At 40.8% G+C, this 16,753-nt stretch overlaps 1 protein-coding gene across 1 annotated transcript in view; it reads left to right on the forward strand.

The window, feature by feature from the left end:
* LOC117542569 (dolichyl-diphosphooligosaccharide--protein glycosyltransferase subunit STT3B) overlaps window positions 1–16,753 on the forward strand; it is a gene marked incomplete in the record, with an annotated part of 89,839 nt that overhangs the window by 30,995 nt on the left and 42,091 nt on the right. The window contains 1 exon segment of the mRNA XM_034210309.1: window positions 13,276–13,384. Within this exon segment, the coding sequence (XP_034066200.1) occupies window positions 13,276–13,384 (109 nt within the window).

Consider the following 16,753-nt stretch of genomic DNA (forward strand, 5'->3'; position numbering starts at 1 on the left):
CAATATATTTAAACAGAGCATCGTAAGTGTCTTTTGTTTTATTACAAAAAGGCCCTTTTATCTTTGCTAGAAATATGTTGGCAAAGTAAAAAAAGATGAAGTGTCTTTACCTGAAAGCCAAAACTTAGGTAAGCAGCTTTTTGCTGGTGTTAACACCATCACTTCATTTGCATGCAAGCTAGCTAGTGGGTTGGACAGCTTCAGCAGGAAACACAGACTTCATGTGTCACTGCTCTCTGTGCACTGAAGAGGCTGTGAGATTTGGGAGTTTACATCCCCAGAAAGACTCCCCTGTGGAAAAATGAAACATTGTTTTGTCACCACTGTAGGAAAAGAGAGCAGAAGAGAAGCACTCCCCCTGTTCTCTTCCATTATCTCACAGCCATAGAATATGAAACAGCAGAGGCAGCTATGTGCTGTGAAATAATGATGAAGGGACCACAGTGGTACAGGAGACAGTGTATAATTACTCAGCCCTGGCAGTACATTTCGACCCCTCAGGATTTCGGAACCACTATGGCAAGCCCATTCATGCAGATATGGCCGCTTTGGGGCAGCAATAACTTGTGTTATGATGTAGGCGCACTGTATTAATGATTGTCGAATTTGCAGAGAGGGGTGGTGTAAAGTGCTCAGAATGGTTTTGACTGGAGTGTTATTAAGCGCCTTGCACCGATGTGTAAGCCAATGAGGTGTACGTGTCTTACCAGCTTTCTCGCCTGTCTCTGAGTGACTGGACAGCTCATAGCAAAACAATAATGCATAAAGGCAGAGCAATAACAACTTTTTGTGATGTAGACCTTATTGTCAACAGCTGTGTTTTTAACATCCAGGTTAATGGTCTAACCCTCAGTTTACCCTTACTGCAGGATTTTCAGCCTAGAGTCTCACAGTGGGGGGGATTTAAGTTTGTGTGTAGCCCTAAAAGGGGCTGTAAGCACTACAGCCTTGCAGTTTTGTTGCTTTACATCCATGATAAGACTATTTTAAGGGTGTGTACAAGTACATCATTGTTGTACATGTATGTTAATTGACTCCCTCATTACACCATGTCAATATTTACTCTAGAAACCTCAGGGTGCTGTTATTTTATCCAAACATGAAGCGTTCAGAGTTCTTATGAGAATGTCTTTTAATAGAGATCTCAACATGCGATGATTAGCCCAGTCATTATTGCTGCTGTTTGTCCTTAGTGTTTGTGGTATCCAATTGATTAGCCGCCCGTTATGACAGCAAAGCTCTCCGTGTGCCAGTAATGACTCCCTATCTCTGGAATTCATTGCGGCCTGCTGTTCCTGCCCGGCTCTCCCAATGCATTCCCTATTTTTGGTCGATGGTTACAGTGGGTTTTGATAAAAGAGAAGCCTCTGCCCCAGTGGACTCCTTGGCTGAATGTGGAATTGGCGTGCCTTTCATCCACTCCCTTTGATTCACATACTGCAGTTTAAAATTCAGTGACTATGTGCTGTTGGGAAACGTCACATTTCTTAACCCCCGTCTTGCCTACTAAATGATTTACTCCTGTTCTGAAGATGTTAAACACAATTTTAAATCCTGGACTGTGTGAAGCTTCACCTTTTGCCCCCTCTAAAGAGTTTAGACATGAGACGGTATGAACATTTCAAACAAGAAGCAGGAAGTACAACAGTTTCTGCAGGAGGTGAACTCTGATAGTTTGCCTTTCTCTGTCAATAGCACACAAATGTGTTGCGCCAATCTGCTAACTTCATATTCACCTTTTAACACGCTATAAAGCGCTATAAAGACAAAAGAGATAATGATTCATCTCTTTAGGTTCATCACTTCGACCGTCCCCTTGCACAATGTCGTATACCTTTCATATTTTCCTTTAATGCACTGTTATAAAACAATTATTATTGCCCCCTTTTAGGAGTCGAAGCTTGCCTGACATTTAAAGTTCAGTGACAAAAATCATATTTGACTTTATTTCTCTCTTTTGTCTTTAGGTCGTCCGGGTTTCTGGTGTTTGATATTAAGCTAAGCATGCTGATGAGCATATTTAATGATGTTGGTTTCTGCTAACGGTAATTTAGCATTTAGTGGGATCTGGATACCGCTTTTGCCTGCAGCCATTTTTAATTGTATCCATTTTTCATTATACATTTACTAGGGCTGTGCATCTTCACTGGTCTCACGATTCGATTGCGATTATCCTGTCAACGATTCGATTCAATTCGATATCCCGATGCATCACGATTCATACCAATGCGTTGCATCCTCAATTTTCTATATTACTGCACATGGCTTATTTTTCCTCAATGCATACATGCAGTAAATACATATGAACTCTTTTTATTATTTAGAAAGTGCTTCAGAAATCAATAACATAAATGTCTTGACATTCATTTATAAACCAAAATAAATGAATTGTATAGGTCTAGCCTCCCTATATCTGTGTGTGAAGTTGTTCCATCCTCAAAAACAAAAAAAGAATGCTTCTGCAGTCTAGCTGCAGCTTCTAGCTACAGTCTTCTGTTAAAGAAAGGACACTGAATGTCCTGAATGTGGCATCACACACAGGACTTGAGTCTGAACACAGCAGACAACAGGAGTATTTACAACAGCATATAACAACTAAAATACTGCATGTGGGTGCACACTTACATTCTCTGTCTTACTGTTACATAAATCCCATGAATGTATGAGATTAAGTTAGCTTCATTATATCTCAGTGATTAAGTGAATAATAAAGTTTCTATCGGGTCACTATCAGCCTGTCACTCATTATTTTCAGGGAGGGGGCGGGGCTTGGAGGAACGGAGAGGAGACGGTGATCGCGGAAGCTTTTTTCCTTCTGCCTTCACAAACTTTACACACGTATATATCGTCTGAAAATTGCTAGAGGACATTCATACTCTGCAATCCAAGACTTAATTAAATCCACCAAAAACCTGACATGATTGTAACGCGATTATTTTTGAAAAACATAAATCCCTGAGCCGCAGCGACACGGAGTGATTCAGAGCGGGTCCTTCTGCTGTTGGTTCTGGACTGGTGTTCTTGTGTTGGTGGATAAAGCAGACTGCTCCGTGTTTGGTGTTGCTGTGCCGCTGTCACGTCTGTTCCCTGATCTCTGCGTCACCGACCGATTTGATATTAAAGCGACAGAAAAAAAAAACGTTATAGTAAAGCCGCGGCCGGAAAATCAGGAAGCAACGTTACTACGCTATAACCGATTATCTTCCGTCACTGCATCGAGACCGAATCGTCCACGTCCGCATCGCAATGCATCGTAGAAACGATTATTTTCAACACCCCTAACGTTTACCCATAAATCACCTCCACTTTTAAAGGGCCAAGGCGAATGTAAACATGTATACATGAAAGGGTCTCCCTGTTTTCACCTGCCTGTGTGGAACCCCTTTTCACAGGTTTACCATGGAGCTGCTTCCGTTTGCTCTCTCAGTGGTAGGCATTCGATAGTGGCTTAGTAAAGTGCTGTAGACTTTCAGGCTGTTTTTAGATGGAAGTATTATAGGTCTTTGGAATTTACAGTGTGAACCCCTCGGGTGTGTTTTTCTCTACATTTCCATTGTATGGGGTAACAGCTATATAACATTGATCCATGTTGTAGCCACCCACGGTTTCCATATTGCAGTTAGTGGCACTCATCTCTGAGCACACTCCTAATCTCCAGCGCTAAGAACCACACTTCTAATTTTCCATCTGCCGTCCATGTAGTGTGCAGAGACCGTCACAGAAACATCTGTTACAATTAAAGTCCGCTCATTTATTGTCAGCCCAATATATTCATCACTCCCGATTTTCAGAGGCCAGAATTTGAGACCCTGACAAATGGGGACAGGCTTCAAATGAAATATTCATCAATTGGTAAACTGCTGACATTATTTGTTGGGGTTGTTACTGTAATGTGTGCTTGGGTACATGCTTAAAGCTAGATGAAACTATACTATTAGTTGTTGTGGTATATGATATTTCAGTTGCAAGTAGAACAGTCAACAGCAACCTACTTCTGAATCTTGCCTTTTACTGAGGTGAACACAAAGATGACCCAAATACGTTTAGTAAATTAGCATGAGAATGTATTTCTGGAAGTACGTTTATCATTCATTTTTGACCATCCTTTGTGGGATTCATGTGAGAAAGCTTTCCTTATGTAACTACGGCTTTGTACAAATTTCATGTCCTGTCGAGGTTCATTTAGGGACATTCTCGTGAGCTGGGAAGCTAAGCCTTTTGGGTAATGCTCAGTATTACAGCCCACACCAAGAGAGGCTTAATCCTTTTTAAAAGACGATCAGTTTGTTTTGAACACCGACTGACATTCAGCTGCATTTCTTCAATCACGCATTGACATTTCAAAAGTATGATGGGAGCTAATTAAAGACAGATCAAGGTAACATCAGTCAAACCTTCTCTTTAAGCCAAGTTGTAGTTTACATTTAGCTCACTATGTACTTATTACGGTATAAGGGTGTTAAGAAGGCGGCCTCATCTTGTTATACTCATACCCCCATCTCGCCTGAGCATGCATTCTGCACAGTAATTGCTGTGGTGTTGAACCGATACTTGTTGTGGTTCAAATTCTCATCAATCTTCTGTAATTACTAATCAATTCTAACCTAGCTCCAGTTGGTTCATTGTATGCCACATGGCCACCTCTGTATAGTGTTATTGAACACACACAGCACAGTGGCCTAATGGTTTTGTCTTACTCATTTATGAATTCCCTGCACGTCTGCGTATAGTTTTTGCAAATGCTGATTATCTCTTGACCCCTGCCTTTAATGCTTGCCCCCCCAATCTCAGTTTAGTCCCTTTTTGTTATTACAGCATCTATTCTATTTCAGAGCTTAACGGTCTCCCTCCATGCTCTTTAACATATTGTGAGAAATAATTATTTGCACTCTGAATAATGAATGAAACACACCTTTGTGAAAAGTAAGTACCTGCCATGTTTAATTCTTGTACGGCTGGAAAGGACATGGCAAATTCTCAGGTGCGAGTTTGTGGTGGACTATTTTATGTTTTGCCCTCCTCCATTTACATATACATTTAGAGACACTTACTTCTTTCCTTTCTAAATTCACGTCCCCCACTGCATTACTAACACAATAAATATACATTCGATCAATCCTACATTTAGCTGCTGTGTATTACTCTTTGTGTTTTTACTCTGGCGTAAATCATACATTAGTTATGACTGCGATATGAAGAGGCAGTGTGGAGTGCTTCCTCAGGCAAGGTTGCACAGTTAACCAAGGTTATTTCACAAATATATACTCAGGTGTAAATCCCATGTAGGAAGTGGGACTGTTGTAAGAGCGTCTCAGTTGTCCTTCTTGGACTCAGTTACCAGGCACATTGTTTTTCATCACCCTATCATGGCAAGCGGTTAGATCACACTGAGCGACTCCTTTGTTTAGATCAGTAAACTGCTTGTAGTTGTTTAGTTCAAAATGTAGGAAGCTTTTGGAGTGTGAAACAATTCGGTGTACCTAATAGACCTCCCCTGCCCTTTGCCCTTAGCTGGGTGCAGCAAGGCTCCACCTAATGCAAGAAGATTACACTTACTCCCCATTTTCTCTTTCTTCCAAGTTTTGTACACATCGTTTTAAAGTTGTCATTTGCTGCTGAGCAACCACTATAGTGCAGTTTCCAGTAGAGCTTGCCTAGCCAGTATCTTATCGTGCTCTGTAGACCTACAACTATGGGTGTACTTAAATTGATACAGCATTAATAATCTGAATTATCCCTGCCATTGGTGTAAGATGACTCAAAGTAGGATTTTCATTAACAGAATTGAATTGATCATGCATTAAATTAAATGGCAAAGATAATGCCAAATATGTTGTTTTTGTATTTTGAAGACCAGTTTATGAAAACAGTATTTGTTGCATCTTTTTAAAAAGCTCCACCTACATTTCATGTGATAATCACTCCTGGCCTATCATTAGTAAGCAGCAACAATTCATTTGTTTAATGGTACAAAGAAAAGCAAGCACATATCATTTTTTAGCAACTTCTCCCGTCGTGTCTGGCCATGTGGTCTCAGCAACATCGGAGGGACATAAACCCTTTTTTCGCATTCTTGCTTCTGGCTTATTCTTTTCTCGGGCTACTACAACTGCATTCCTAATAACTGCATTATATGCCCTGTTTGGATAATCAATTATTCAGCACCTCTCTTTGTCTGATTATAGCTTGCGTAAGCATCTTGTCTAGCTTGGCTAAGAAAATAGCCTAATTCTAGATTGATTGTTTCATTAGACCCACAGGCCATTTAAAGTCTGTGTCATTGTGATGGATATTGCTAACCTGTTCTCATACAGGTGTGAATAAGAGTGTGTGTGACTGTTAGAAAAGATAATTAGGATGTCAATGGGCAGTGACTCTGCTTTCCAAAAATCTGGTGTCAGTAAAATGTAGAGCTCATTGGCTAATTGCCTTTGAATAACTCAGAGTGAGTATTTTTAAAACAAAGAAGGACATTCCTGAACAAACTTCAATCCACAGGCTGCTTTACTCTGGTGCTAGTACACTCATTGACACATTCACAGAATAGCTCCTAGGCAAAGACACGTCTTTATCTGACTGTACCCCATACAGTCATTCTTTCAGAATGTAATAACTCTGCTCATAACAGCCTTTTTTAAAACAGCTTTACGTGGACCTCTTCTTTATCTAGGCTGTCAAAATGTGTGGCTGGAGCAGATGAACAATGCCAGTTTATGGCTGTTGTGTGTCTGTCGGGTATGCCGAGTTAAAGGTGGAGCACAGTGATGTGTCATGAAATATTTTCCCTCTGGCAATCAATATTTATGCCATTATGTTCCTTTAACCCGAGATGCATCTCATTTTTAAACTTGTATTCATTAGTCCACTCCCAACAGGCATTAGTTTGTCTCTTTGCATATTGACATGATGATCTTACACCCGACCAAAGAACTAAAACAGAAACCATCTGCTTGTGTTACCCTTGCCATCTGGTTCATTCAGAAAAGCTTCGATTAGGGCTACTTTTTGTGTGTAAATCCAACGCCAAGCACCGGTCCAAATACAATTAGAAAATCCAGTGTTGAAATGTTTGTTGGATGTTTTTGCCAGGCTCTCACCTTCCCACTAAGTGTGACTGCCACTGCAGTCAGCATGTCGTTGTGTCCCTGAGACACTTCACCCCAAATTGCTCCTGTGGGGATTGCCCACAGTATTGAGTATGTAGGTCGCTTTGGACAAAAGCGTCTAACAAGTGACATGTAATGTAATGTAATGGAATAATTATCTTGTTTTGCCTGTTCAGAATATTTGGAAGTGACAAAATAATAAGTGAATGTTTGGGATTTATCTCCCACTGATACTGTTGGTGTGTTTTTGCTGCTCATATTTCAATAAACAATTCTACATCAACTGAGACAGGGCCGTATTGAACCTACTGCGTAAACTGTCAGGCTAGTAATTACATCCTATATTTAATTTCAGATTAACTACGTGATGTCTTGTACCGTGTGCACAATATTGCTTTCACACATCCCCAGAATGCAATTACCTGACTGGGTCAATGAACAAGCAGGAACACAGTCAGACACACACCACCCTTCGATTAAAGTGATACAGCCGCCACACGATACGCGAGGATGCCTCACCTTGCCAGATGATGGCAGGCATGCAGGGCACTCGGCACTATTAAAGCTTTGTGACCCTTACTGCCAGCCTGGAGGTGTTGGTTTTTGGGGCAAGATGAGAAAGTGTGCAATGTAATGATAATTTACTATCCTGCAATTGTCAGGTAATCCAACACAGAAATCCTATTTGGGGATTATATCAGGTACAATTCTGTAAAGTGCAAAGCTGTAATCCTTTTCAAGTTATGAAGAACAGTAAAAGGCTTCTCGAGGAAGCTAATCAGAGAAGCACATCTATAGCTGGTGTCGTGGAATAGACTGCTTTTCCTATGTGATGTTGGTTTGCTGTAATGTCCCGTAAATGGACCCTGAATCTACTAGCTACTTCCGCTACACTTTACTGCCTAATAAACAGTGAGCTTAGTTGTAGCTTGGTTTTTGTTTTGGTCATGCTGTCTTTTATACATTATTACTTGTATAAATGTTCCCTTCCCACAGAAATATCCTTTTTATATATAGTATTCTTTGCATTAGCCTTACTTTAATTGTGTGTTTGTTCCTGATATAGTGATATTGACCTGATCCATCAAGGACCCCTTCTTAAATGGCAAACCCTTTAAAAATGTCATTTGTTCTGCTCCTTTTCATTATTCCCCCAAGGCTGACACTATTACAATTGAGAAGAAAAGAACACCTCGCCATTGCTCAAACATGGCCCCCTGATGGCTGTCTTCTTGTGTGATGCTTATGAGTCCTCAATCAGTTTATCATTTGTTTGTTAACCATACAGAGGTGCCTACTCTGTCATGGTGGTGATTACACCCCTGCTACCAAAAGTCTATTTAGACATTCACCATATCGGCAACCATTGGGGAAATAGCCAATGATGGATCTGATTATGTAGTCCATACTGAATGAGGCATTACTGGCTTATAAACAGCAATGAAGCCCACTTAGTCATGCTGATGATGGCCCTGTCTCAACAGGAAACTGGTAATCAGTGAAACGGACCTTGATTAAAAATAATTACGATGCCTCTAGGGGGCCCTGTGCGATCTAGAGTGCACAATATGCCACTCTTAATTTACATTTTTGATTTGAGATATTATCTGAGGGGCGCTTTTCCCCCTTTCGTCCCCCCTAGCTATCCATCTAATTCATTTTTGCTGGTATTAAAATGTGTTGCTCATTTGCTGGTGCTTGGAAATATTGCAGTGGAATCACTAGTCATCATGTGCTCTGTGGCCTGAGACCATATTGGCAGCTATGCATTAAATTGCTAATGTGCCTGGAAGAACTACATTACCGGCCCCATCAAAGTGACAAGGGCAAAGATAAAGCACTTCGCTCGACTGCCCCTGAGATCATTGGAAAATGGGTTTCGTGAATATGGCTTGGCAGAGCGCAAAGTTGTCTTTTACAATGCTTTCTTTGAATTGGTTGTGGTTCTGCTTCGCTGGTTTGACAGCTGCAGAACAATGAGGCAAAAGTATTCGACCAGCTCCACCTGCATTCAGAGTAGGGGTGTTGAAAATAATCGTTTCTACGATGCATTGCGATGCGGACGTGGACGATTCGGTATCGATGCAGTGACGGAAGATAATCGGTTATAGCGTAGTAACGTTGCTTCCTGATTTTCCGGCCGCGGCTTTACTATAACGTTTTTTTTTTCTGTCACTTTAATATCAAATCGGTCGGTGACGCAGAGATCAGGGAACAGACGTGACAGCAACACCAAACACGGAGCAGTCTTGCTTTATCCATCAACACAACACCACCAGTCCAGAACCAACAGCAGAAGGACCCGCTCTGGATCACTCCGTGTCGCTGCGGCTCAGGGATTTATGTTTTTCAAAAATAATCGCGTTACAATCATGTCAGGTTTTTGGTGGATTTAATTAAGTCTTGGATTGCAAAGTATGAATGTCCTCTAGCAATTTTCAGACGATATATACGTGTGTAAAGTTTGTGAAGGCAGGAGGAAAAAAGCTTCCGCGATCACCGTCTCCTCCGTTCCTCCAAACCCCGCCCTGAAAATAATGAGTGACAGGCTGATAGTGACCCGATAGAAACTTTATTATTCACTTAATCACTGAGATATAATGAAGCTAATTTAATCTCATACATTCATGGGATTTATGTAACAGTAAGACAGAGAATGTAAGTGTGCACCCACATGCAGTATTTTAGTTGTTATATGCTGTTGTAAATACTCCTGTTGTCTGCTGTGTTCAGACTCAAGTCCTGTGTGTGATGCCACATTCAGGACATTCAGTGTCCTTTCTTTAACAGAAGACCGTTACTAGAAGCTGCAGCTAGACTGCAGAAGCATTCTTTTTTTGTTTTTGAGGATGGAACAACTTCACACACAGATATAGGGAGGCTAGACCTATACAATTCATTTATTTTGGTTTATAAATGAATGTCAAGACATTTGTTATTGATTTCTGAAGCACTTTCTAAATAATAAAAAGAGTTCATATGTATTTACTGCATGTATGCATTGATGAAAAATAAGCCATGTGCAGTAATATAGAAAATTGAGGATGCAACCCATTGGTATGAATCGTGATATCGAATTGAATCGAATCGTTGACAGGATAATCGTAATCGAATCGTGAGACCAGTGAAGATGCACAGCCCTAATTCTAAGCGGTGTGTGTGGTAAAAACGTCACACACCGCTGGCTCTGCACATTTGTAACATTATGTTTCTCAAGACCGATACCGATAACCGATAATAAAAAAATGTTTACGCCACTAATTATTTTAACGCGATTAACGCATGTGTATTTATTTTCCTTGGCCGCCCCGTAGTTTCAGAGCGCATCGAGTTTAAAATACCATCTACAAGCTGATGCTGACAGCCCCGCTCCTGCCGCCCGCTTGTGGCAGACCACACTTCCACGCTCACCGGCAGGCACCGACTGGCTGTTGGGAGGACCGGGAGGGTGTGTGTATGTGTGGCCCGAGCGAGCGAGAGAGAGACCTTACGTGCATTGTTGTTGTTAGCATCTGGTGCTAGCTAGCTGCGCTAACGGATATAAGGAGCTGTTTAAATGAAAACAGAGGAGCGACATTTTGCCACAACTGCGCCGAGCACTTGACTTTATGCAGGCAGCCAGACAGTGGGACATTGTACGAAAAGTCAGCACACTCAGCACGGATAGTGCATGATTGCAGCGTCCAGGCAGCTCCGGTTCGAGCTTGAGTTGCACATAGCTCCAACGCCCATACCACCGACGACATGTTTGTTTACTGTCCTGGCTTCACGGCCGCACACCATTTACGTCACAGCCAGGCATGAGTTAGGGAGCGCTGGATTTGTGAAGAACTCCCCTCTTCCTAAACCACTAATACCACAGTACTGGCAAAACGGGAGGAGCCGAGTGAAAAACAAGCGCCCCTCATCCCAATCCACCCACACCGCAGTATTTTTTCTTTTTTTTACCCAAAAAATATATTGTATATTATCGGGGCTATTAATACTGGTATCGGGTTTATCGGGATGACGTCATAATTCCTAATATCGGACCGATAATTATCGTGCATCCCTAGTTTCTTTGCAAACCCTTGTATTTACGAAAATAGTCTCACAGAATGGAAGAACGGTATATGGCCAGACCACACGCTGATTTTAAAGAACAGTGTTGTTGGCCACTGCAGATTGTATGTATGTATTGCATGCAGTAAAATAAGCCTTGGTGGATGGAAGTACTAAGCTCAGATGGAAAAGATTGAATGAATAAGAATACAACAACTGAGATACAACTTAGTTGAGTGTATTCTCTTCTGTGTGACTCTCAGATGGAAAATAATGTTTGTTTGTCATAGGCTGTGTTGTTACCAAGTTCAGGGCCCTTGTCCTAAGGTCTAATAATTTGATTCAAGGGATAGACAATATTGCACATCTAATTTACAATCATGTTGCTCCCATTGAGTAACTGCTTTTATAAAGACATTGAACAATCTCTCTATTGAAAGATTGCTTTATATTCCTTGACAATCTATAGAGAACATCATCTCATTGAATTGTGTGGGTTTTCAGGTCAAGCGATCATTTCTGTTGAACTTGACTGCTTCAGAATTCAAAACACTTTTTGACATGTATGTCAGACACACAGTTGTTGGGTTGTTTACAGCGGAGTCAGTTATTGTAAAAGTTGGATCTTTTAGGATGCATGGTGCTCAAGTTGAACACAAGACACACGGTTTCAGCATTTGGTGTTAAAATGACTAATGTCTTGCAACTGCACGCTCATTCTGGAAACAAGGGCTGACATGGGGGGGGGGCTCTGCATGGGGGAGGGGGGCTCTGGCTTCAGGTGCGATGTGAAGGAAGGTAGAGCTCCGTGCACCGTGTGATGATTAATGAGTCGCACCTCACGCCAGCACACGGTCTGTTCATGAGAGTAGTGGTACACACTCCAGCAGCTTTGCAACAACTCTGCTGTTGCATCTCCCTAGCACAGAGACACACACAAACGCACACACACACTACTGCCCACTGAATCTCAAGCTGTTGAGAAGATGGAAGTGAACTGAAATGCTGTTGATTTGACCAATTTATTGTATTTACTATTTCATGTGCATGATAAAGAAATGTGGTACTTGATTTTGATTGTCTTCTTGTGCACTTTGATACAGATCCACATAGTAATCTATACAAATATTTACACATTACATGTTGCTTGAAATGTGCAAATGTTATACACAATTGTACATTTGGGTTACTATATGTATGATTTTAAGATGTATGTGAATGTGAGCAATTGAATAGAATTTTCAGTTCCTCACTGCAACCTTTCTATCTTTCTTCACTATAGATATTTTTTCTTTTAATAGAGTCCTAATAAAAGAACCTCTCTCGTGTGTAAAAGAGCTGATTAGCCTGCTAGATGATCGCCTGTCCTCTCTGCTATACGTCTGACATCACCAGAACAGCTAATTGTCCGTTAGCAAACTGCTCTGCCTTGCTATAGGGTCTATATGCATGAGGTGTCTTACATGAGGTATATGGCCCTCTGAACATATTGGGAAGCAACCTACATTAATGAGCTGTGCAGCGAGGAAGGTGTGCAGAGCACTGGCAGCAGTCTTCTTTATGGTGTCAGCTCTTCGGCAGCTTGACAGTGTTCCAACCCTCTCGGATCACCACAGCTACAGTGTGAATCCTGGCATGTTTGCTGGGATATTCCCTATATTTATTTTCACAGGCTCTTTTTTCTCTCTCCTTATTTCTTTGTTCCAACCCTATTCCAAATGTACGCCTTTGTCACTTCAGCACATGGCAAGGGTTACGGTTAGAAATGATCCGTGCAATAAGCAGGCTTTTGTTCAGAAAAATGCCACAGTATGTGCGAGCGCCCTTCATCTCCATTATTTAACCAAGGGCTGACCTGAGAGTTGTTGGCATCAGCACAAACACGCACATAGTGAATGAAGGCATTATTTTCTCTTTTTCTAACGAGGCATATTCTCTGCAGCTTACCCAATCAGACCGCATTCAGAAAACCTGGAAATGAAATAACTAAAGTGTTTTTGGTCTGTCAATGTGTATAAAATGTTTGCAAAATATGGTCTTCAAATGGAAATGGATATCTCTTTGTGTAATGCTGTTATTTTGTGCTATACTCAACTCGCCCTCTTCTCTTTTTCTTCTGTCATTTTAGGTTCAATTACAGATCAACACACCATCTCACCACAAATGGATTCTACGAGTTCCTCAACTGGTTCGATGAAAGGGCTTGGTACCCCCTGGGCAGGATCGTTGGTGGCACCGTGAGTTTCTCCTCAAATAGATGCTTTTAAACATCTTCTCTTTTTGTTTCATTGTTCAGCAACTCAACGCTAACTTTAGAGGAATACATCCTTACTCAGGTTCTTGTGAAGTGAAGGAAAATGCATGATTGAAATAAGATGAGACAGTGAGCGGTGGTTTGCATTCTAAAAACAGTGAGAAAGATGTGCTCCAGCTCTCGGTGTATCACACAGCTCAGCCGCTCCAGGAGGTCTTATTTAAGGGTTCTGGAAAGGACGCTCCAGGCGATTGATGAACCACAGTTTGAGGAATGGCAGCGCGGCTTCCGCCCTGGTCATGGAACCTCTTAAATCTCTTTAATCTTGGAAGAATACTGGTGTCGTCACAGAGCTTGCCCATCAATGTGTGTTTTTTGTATGTGGAGATTCCTTAAAACAGGGTTCGTACGGGTGCTTGAAATCCTTGAAAATGCTTGAAATTTGACGTGGTGTTTTCAAGGTTGGGAAAGTGCTTACATTTTGGCAATGGTGCTTGAAATTGAGATAAAGTGCTTGAAAATGTAAATGCTTTACTTTTACAATAAATTGCTGTCTGACTGAATAGTTCGCTTTTTAGATGAAAAGAAAATAATTGCTTCGCTTCTATGCGCGCGACCTGCAAGTGTTTGTGTTACGTGTGACCTGGGCATTCTGATGAGTGATAGATGACTGTGTGCCAGGAGGTTGCAGTTTCAACGAGCGTTGGCTAGCAGAAGACAAATACAAGCCATGGCTACGACGAGGGTCAAGCCCACGAGTAGCCTCCTGCAAAAGTAACGATGCGAGAGTCTGCGCTGACGAGCCACATGAAAGGTACGCCGTAGTAGATCATTTTAGATTAGGCTAACGTTGCATGTTATGTTTGTTTAAGCTAACGTTAGCGAGCTGAATAGCGAACTCGATTGAGGGATAATAATAATTGCAGGGGACAATCATGTCAGAGGAGCGTACCTATGTTATGTGCGTTACAGTCGCCATCCTGTGGTGTTCAGAGGATGAAGCACTCACGGCATTTCGTGTTATAGTCACGAAATATAATCTATTGATTCGACACAGAGCGACTTTGAAAGCAATGTATTTCTACTGGTAGTATGTTTCGTGCCTAAACCAAATGTGACTTGCTCTCTCGAAATCAGTCACATTGACCCGAAGACACATTTTCGTTTGTATTACTGGTCTGGGGGAAGCTCGCGAGTGTGTTTGTGTATTTTTGCGTTTGTGTACGGGGAAACACTCACAAGAAACACCGGCTGTTGTTATGCTTGCTGTAACGTTACATTAGTCCGTTCTCTGCTTGTAATTATGCCGAAGCTTCAAAGTTGTATTTATCATCTGAATTTGCCGAAACAAATGTAATATTCTGAAAGCCAAGACTTTGTTTATTTGAAAACAGATGAAAACAAACTGTCTTTATATAAAATTGAAGTATTATACAAGTAAAACTACATTTTGCTTTAATCCCATGTAATTGTAGAATGAACACAGTCTTCCTTTGAACATGTATAAGTCAGGTGTCTTGAGTAGCATTACCTACAAATCATTGTACACATTTGTAAATATTATTTTCCACTTGTTACCATTGTGAGTCTATATTTATGCAGCTCTGCGTGATTTTGTGGCTACAATACAGACTAATACGCTACTAGAGGTGGAATAAGTACTCAGATATTGTACTTGAGTAAAAGTACAACTACTCAGATCTTGTAGTGAAATTATAAGTACTCAGATCTTGTACTTGAGTAAAAGTACAAGTACTCAGATCTTGTACTTGAGTAAAAGTACAAGTACTCAGATCTTGTAGTGAAATTATAAGTATTCAGATCTTGTAGTGAAATTATAAGTATTCAGATCTTGTACTTGAGTAAAAGTAGAAGTACTCAGATCTTGTACTTGAGTAAAAGTAGAAGTACTCATATCTTGTACTTGAGTAAAAGTAGAAGTACCAGAGTGTAGGAATACTCTGTTACAGTAAAAATCCTGCATTCAAAATGTTCCTCAAGTAAAAGTGGAAAAGTATTCTCATCAAAATATAGTGAAAGTAGCGACAGTAAAAGTAGTCGTTGTGCAGATTGGTCCATTTCAGAATAATATATATGATATGTTTTATAATGATTGATCATGAAAGTGTTCTCAAAGCTGGTAAAGGTGCAGCTAGTTTGAATGACTTTGTAGACTGCAGGGTAGCTGGTGGATTTACTCCAGGTGGAACTAAAGTCTGATTCAACACTTGATTAGATTTCACATCATTCATCCACATCTGTGAAGTAACTAAAGGTATTAAATACATGTAGTGGAGGAAAAGTACACCATTTACCTCTGACTTATGTTCACTGCCAACCTAAAAATACCTCAACAATAGTAATCAATGATGTATTGAAAAGTTATTTGGCTGATTGTTTTATATTGGCTCAGCCAGGTTATATGGGAGGCCCAGTCTACGTACAGATCACACATTTTGAAATATTAAACTTAGTTTTCCTTTCTTTAATTTTTCATCCTCGTGTAGAATGCTATCACGAAACACACATTTGGTTGTTTATAGCATAAAGAACATCTGATTTAATGTGAGGTAGGGAAATAATCATTTGAGTATGTGTATATAAATATGTAATTTACAACAGCTGTAAGATGCACCTTGAAAATGCTTGAAAAGTGCTTGAATTTGACTTTTAAAAGCATGCCCTGCAGTGTCGTGTATGTGAGGAAGAGATATAGGAGATGCCTGGGCAACTGATGCAAGACTAGCATGCCAGAACCAGAGCTGTGTACGGATCCACAGCAATAAGTCAACAATATTTTCAGAAGATGCCCTTCTCTGCCAAGGTTTTTCCCTAATGATTTTTTATGGTAGAATCTAAAAGCACAGCTGAGGTGTAGAGAGGTTCCACTTGTTTTAGGACTGTGTTCCCACATTTTGCTGATGATGTAGCGTCTTTGGCTTAATCAGACTTTGACCTCTGGTGTGAACTATCTTGCTTTCCATCAGGCTATAAAACGGGAAGAGAGTCAGCAACTCTCAGTCTTAAGCCATGCCACTCTGCTAAATTGCCCCTTTAAGGTTTTGAGCAAGTTGCTGGCTTCGGTGGGGGGGTACATTGATATATTTTTTCATCAGTGAGGGTCAGTGCTTGAATTGGGCTGGTACTCACCGGTACGCAGTACCGGCACTTCTAATTGTTACCCATGTTGTACCGGCACTTCTTACTGAGTACCGGCAAGGTGCCTCGAAATAAGCGATAATGAAAATATTTCCAATAAATGAATAAAATGATTTTTGACCACTTTGTTGTTCAGATATATCAAATATTTGTAACTAAATGATACATTAATTGAAACAAAACACAGTATAGA

This window comes from Gymnodraco acuticeps, unplaced genomic scaffold (assembly GCF_902827175.1).
Source record: "Gymnodraco acuticeps unplaced genomic scaffold, fGymAcu1.1, whole genome shotgun sequence".
NCBI classification, from domain to species: Eukaryota; Metazoa; Chordata; class Actinopteri; order Perciformes; family Bathydraconidae; genus Gymnodraco; species Gymnodraco acuticeps.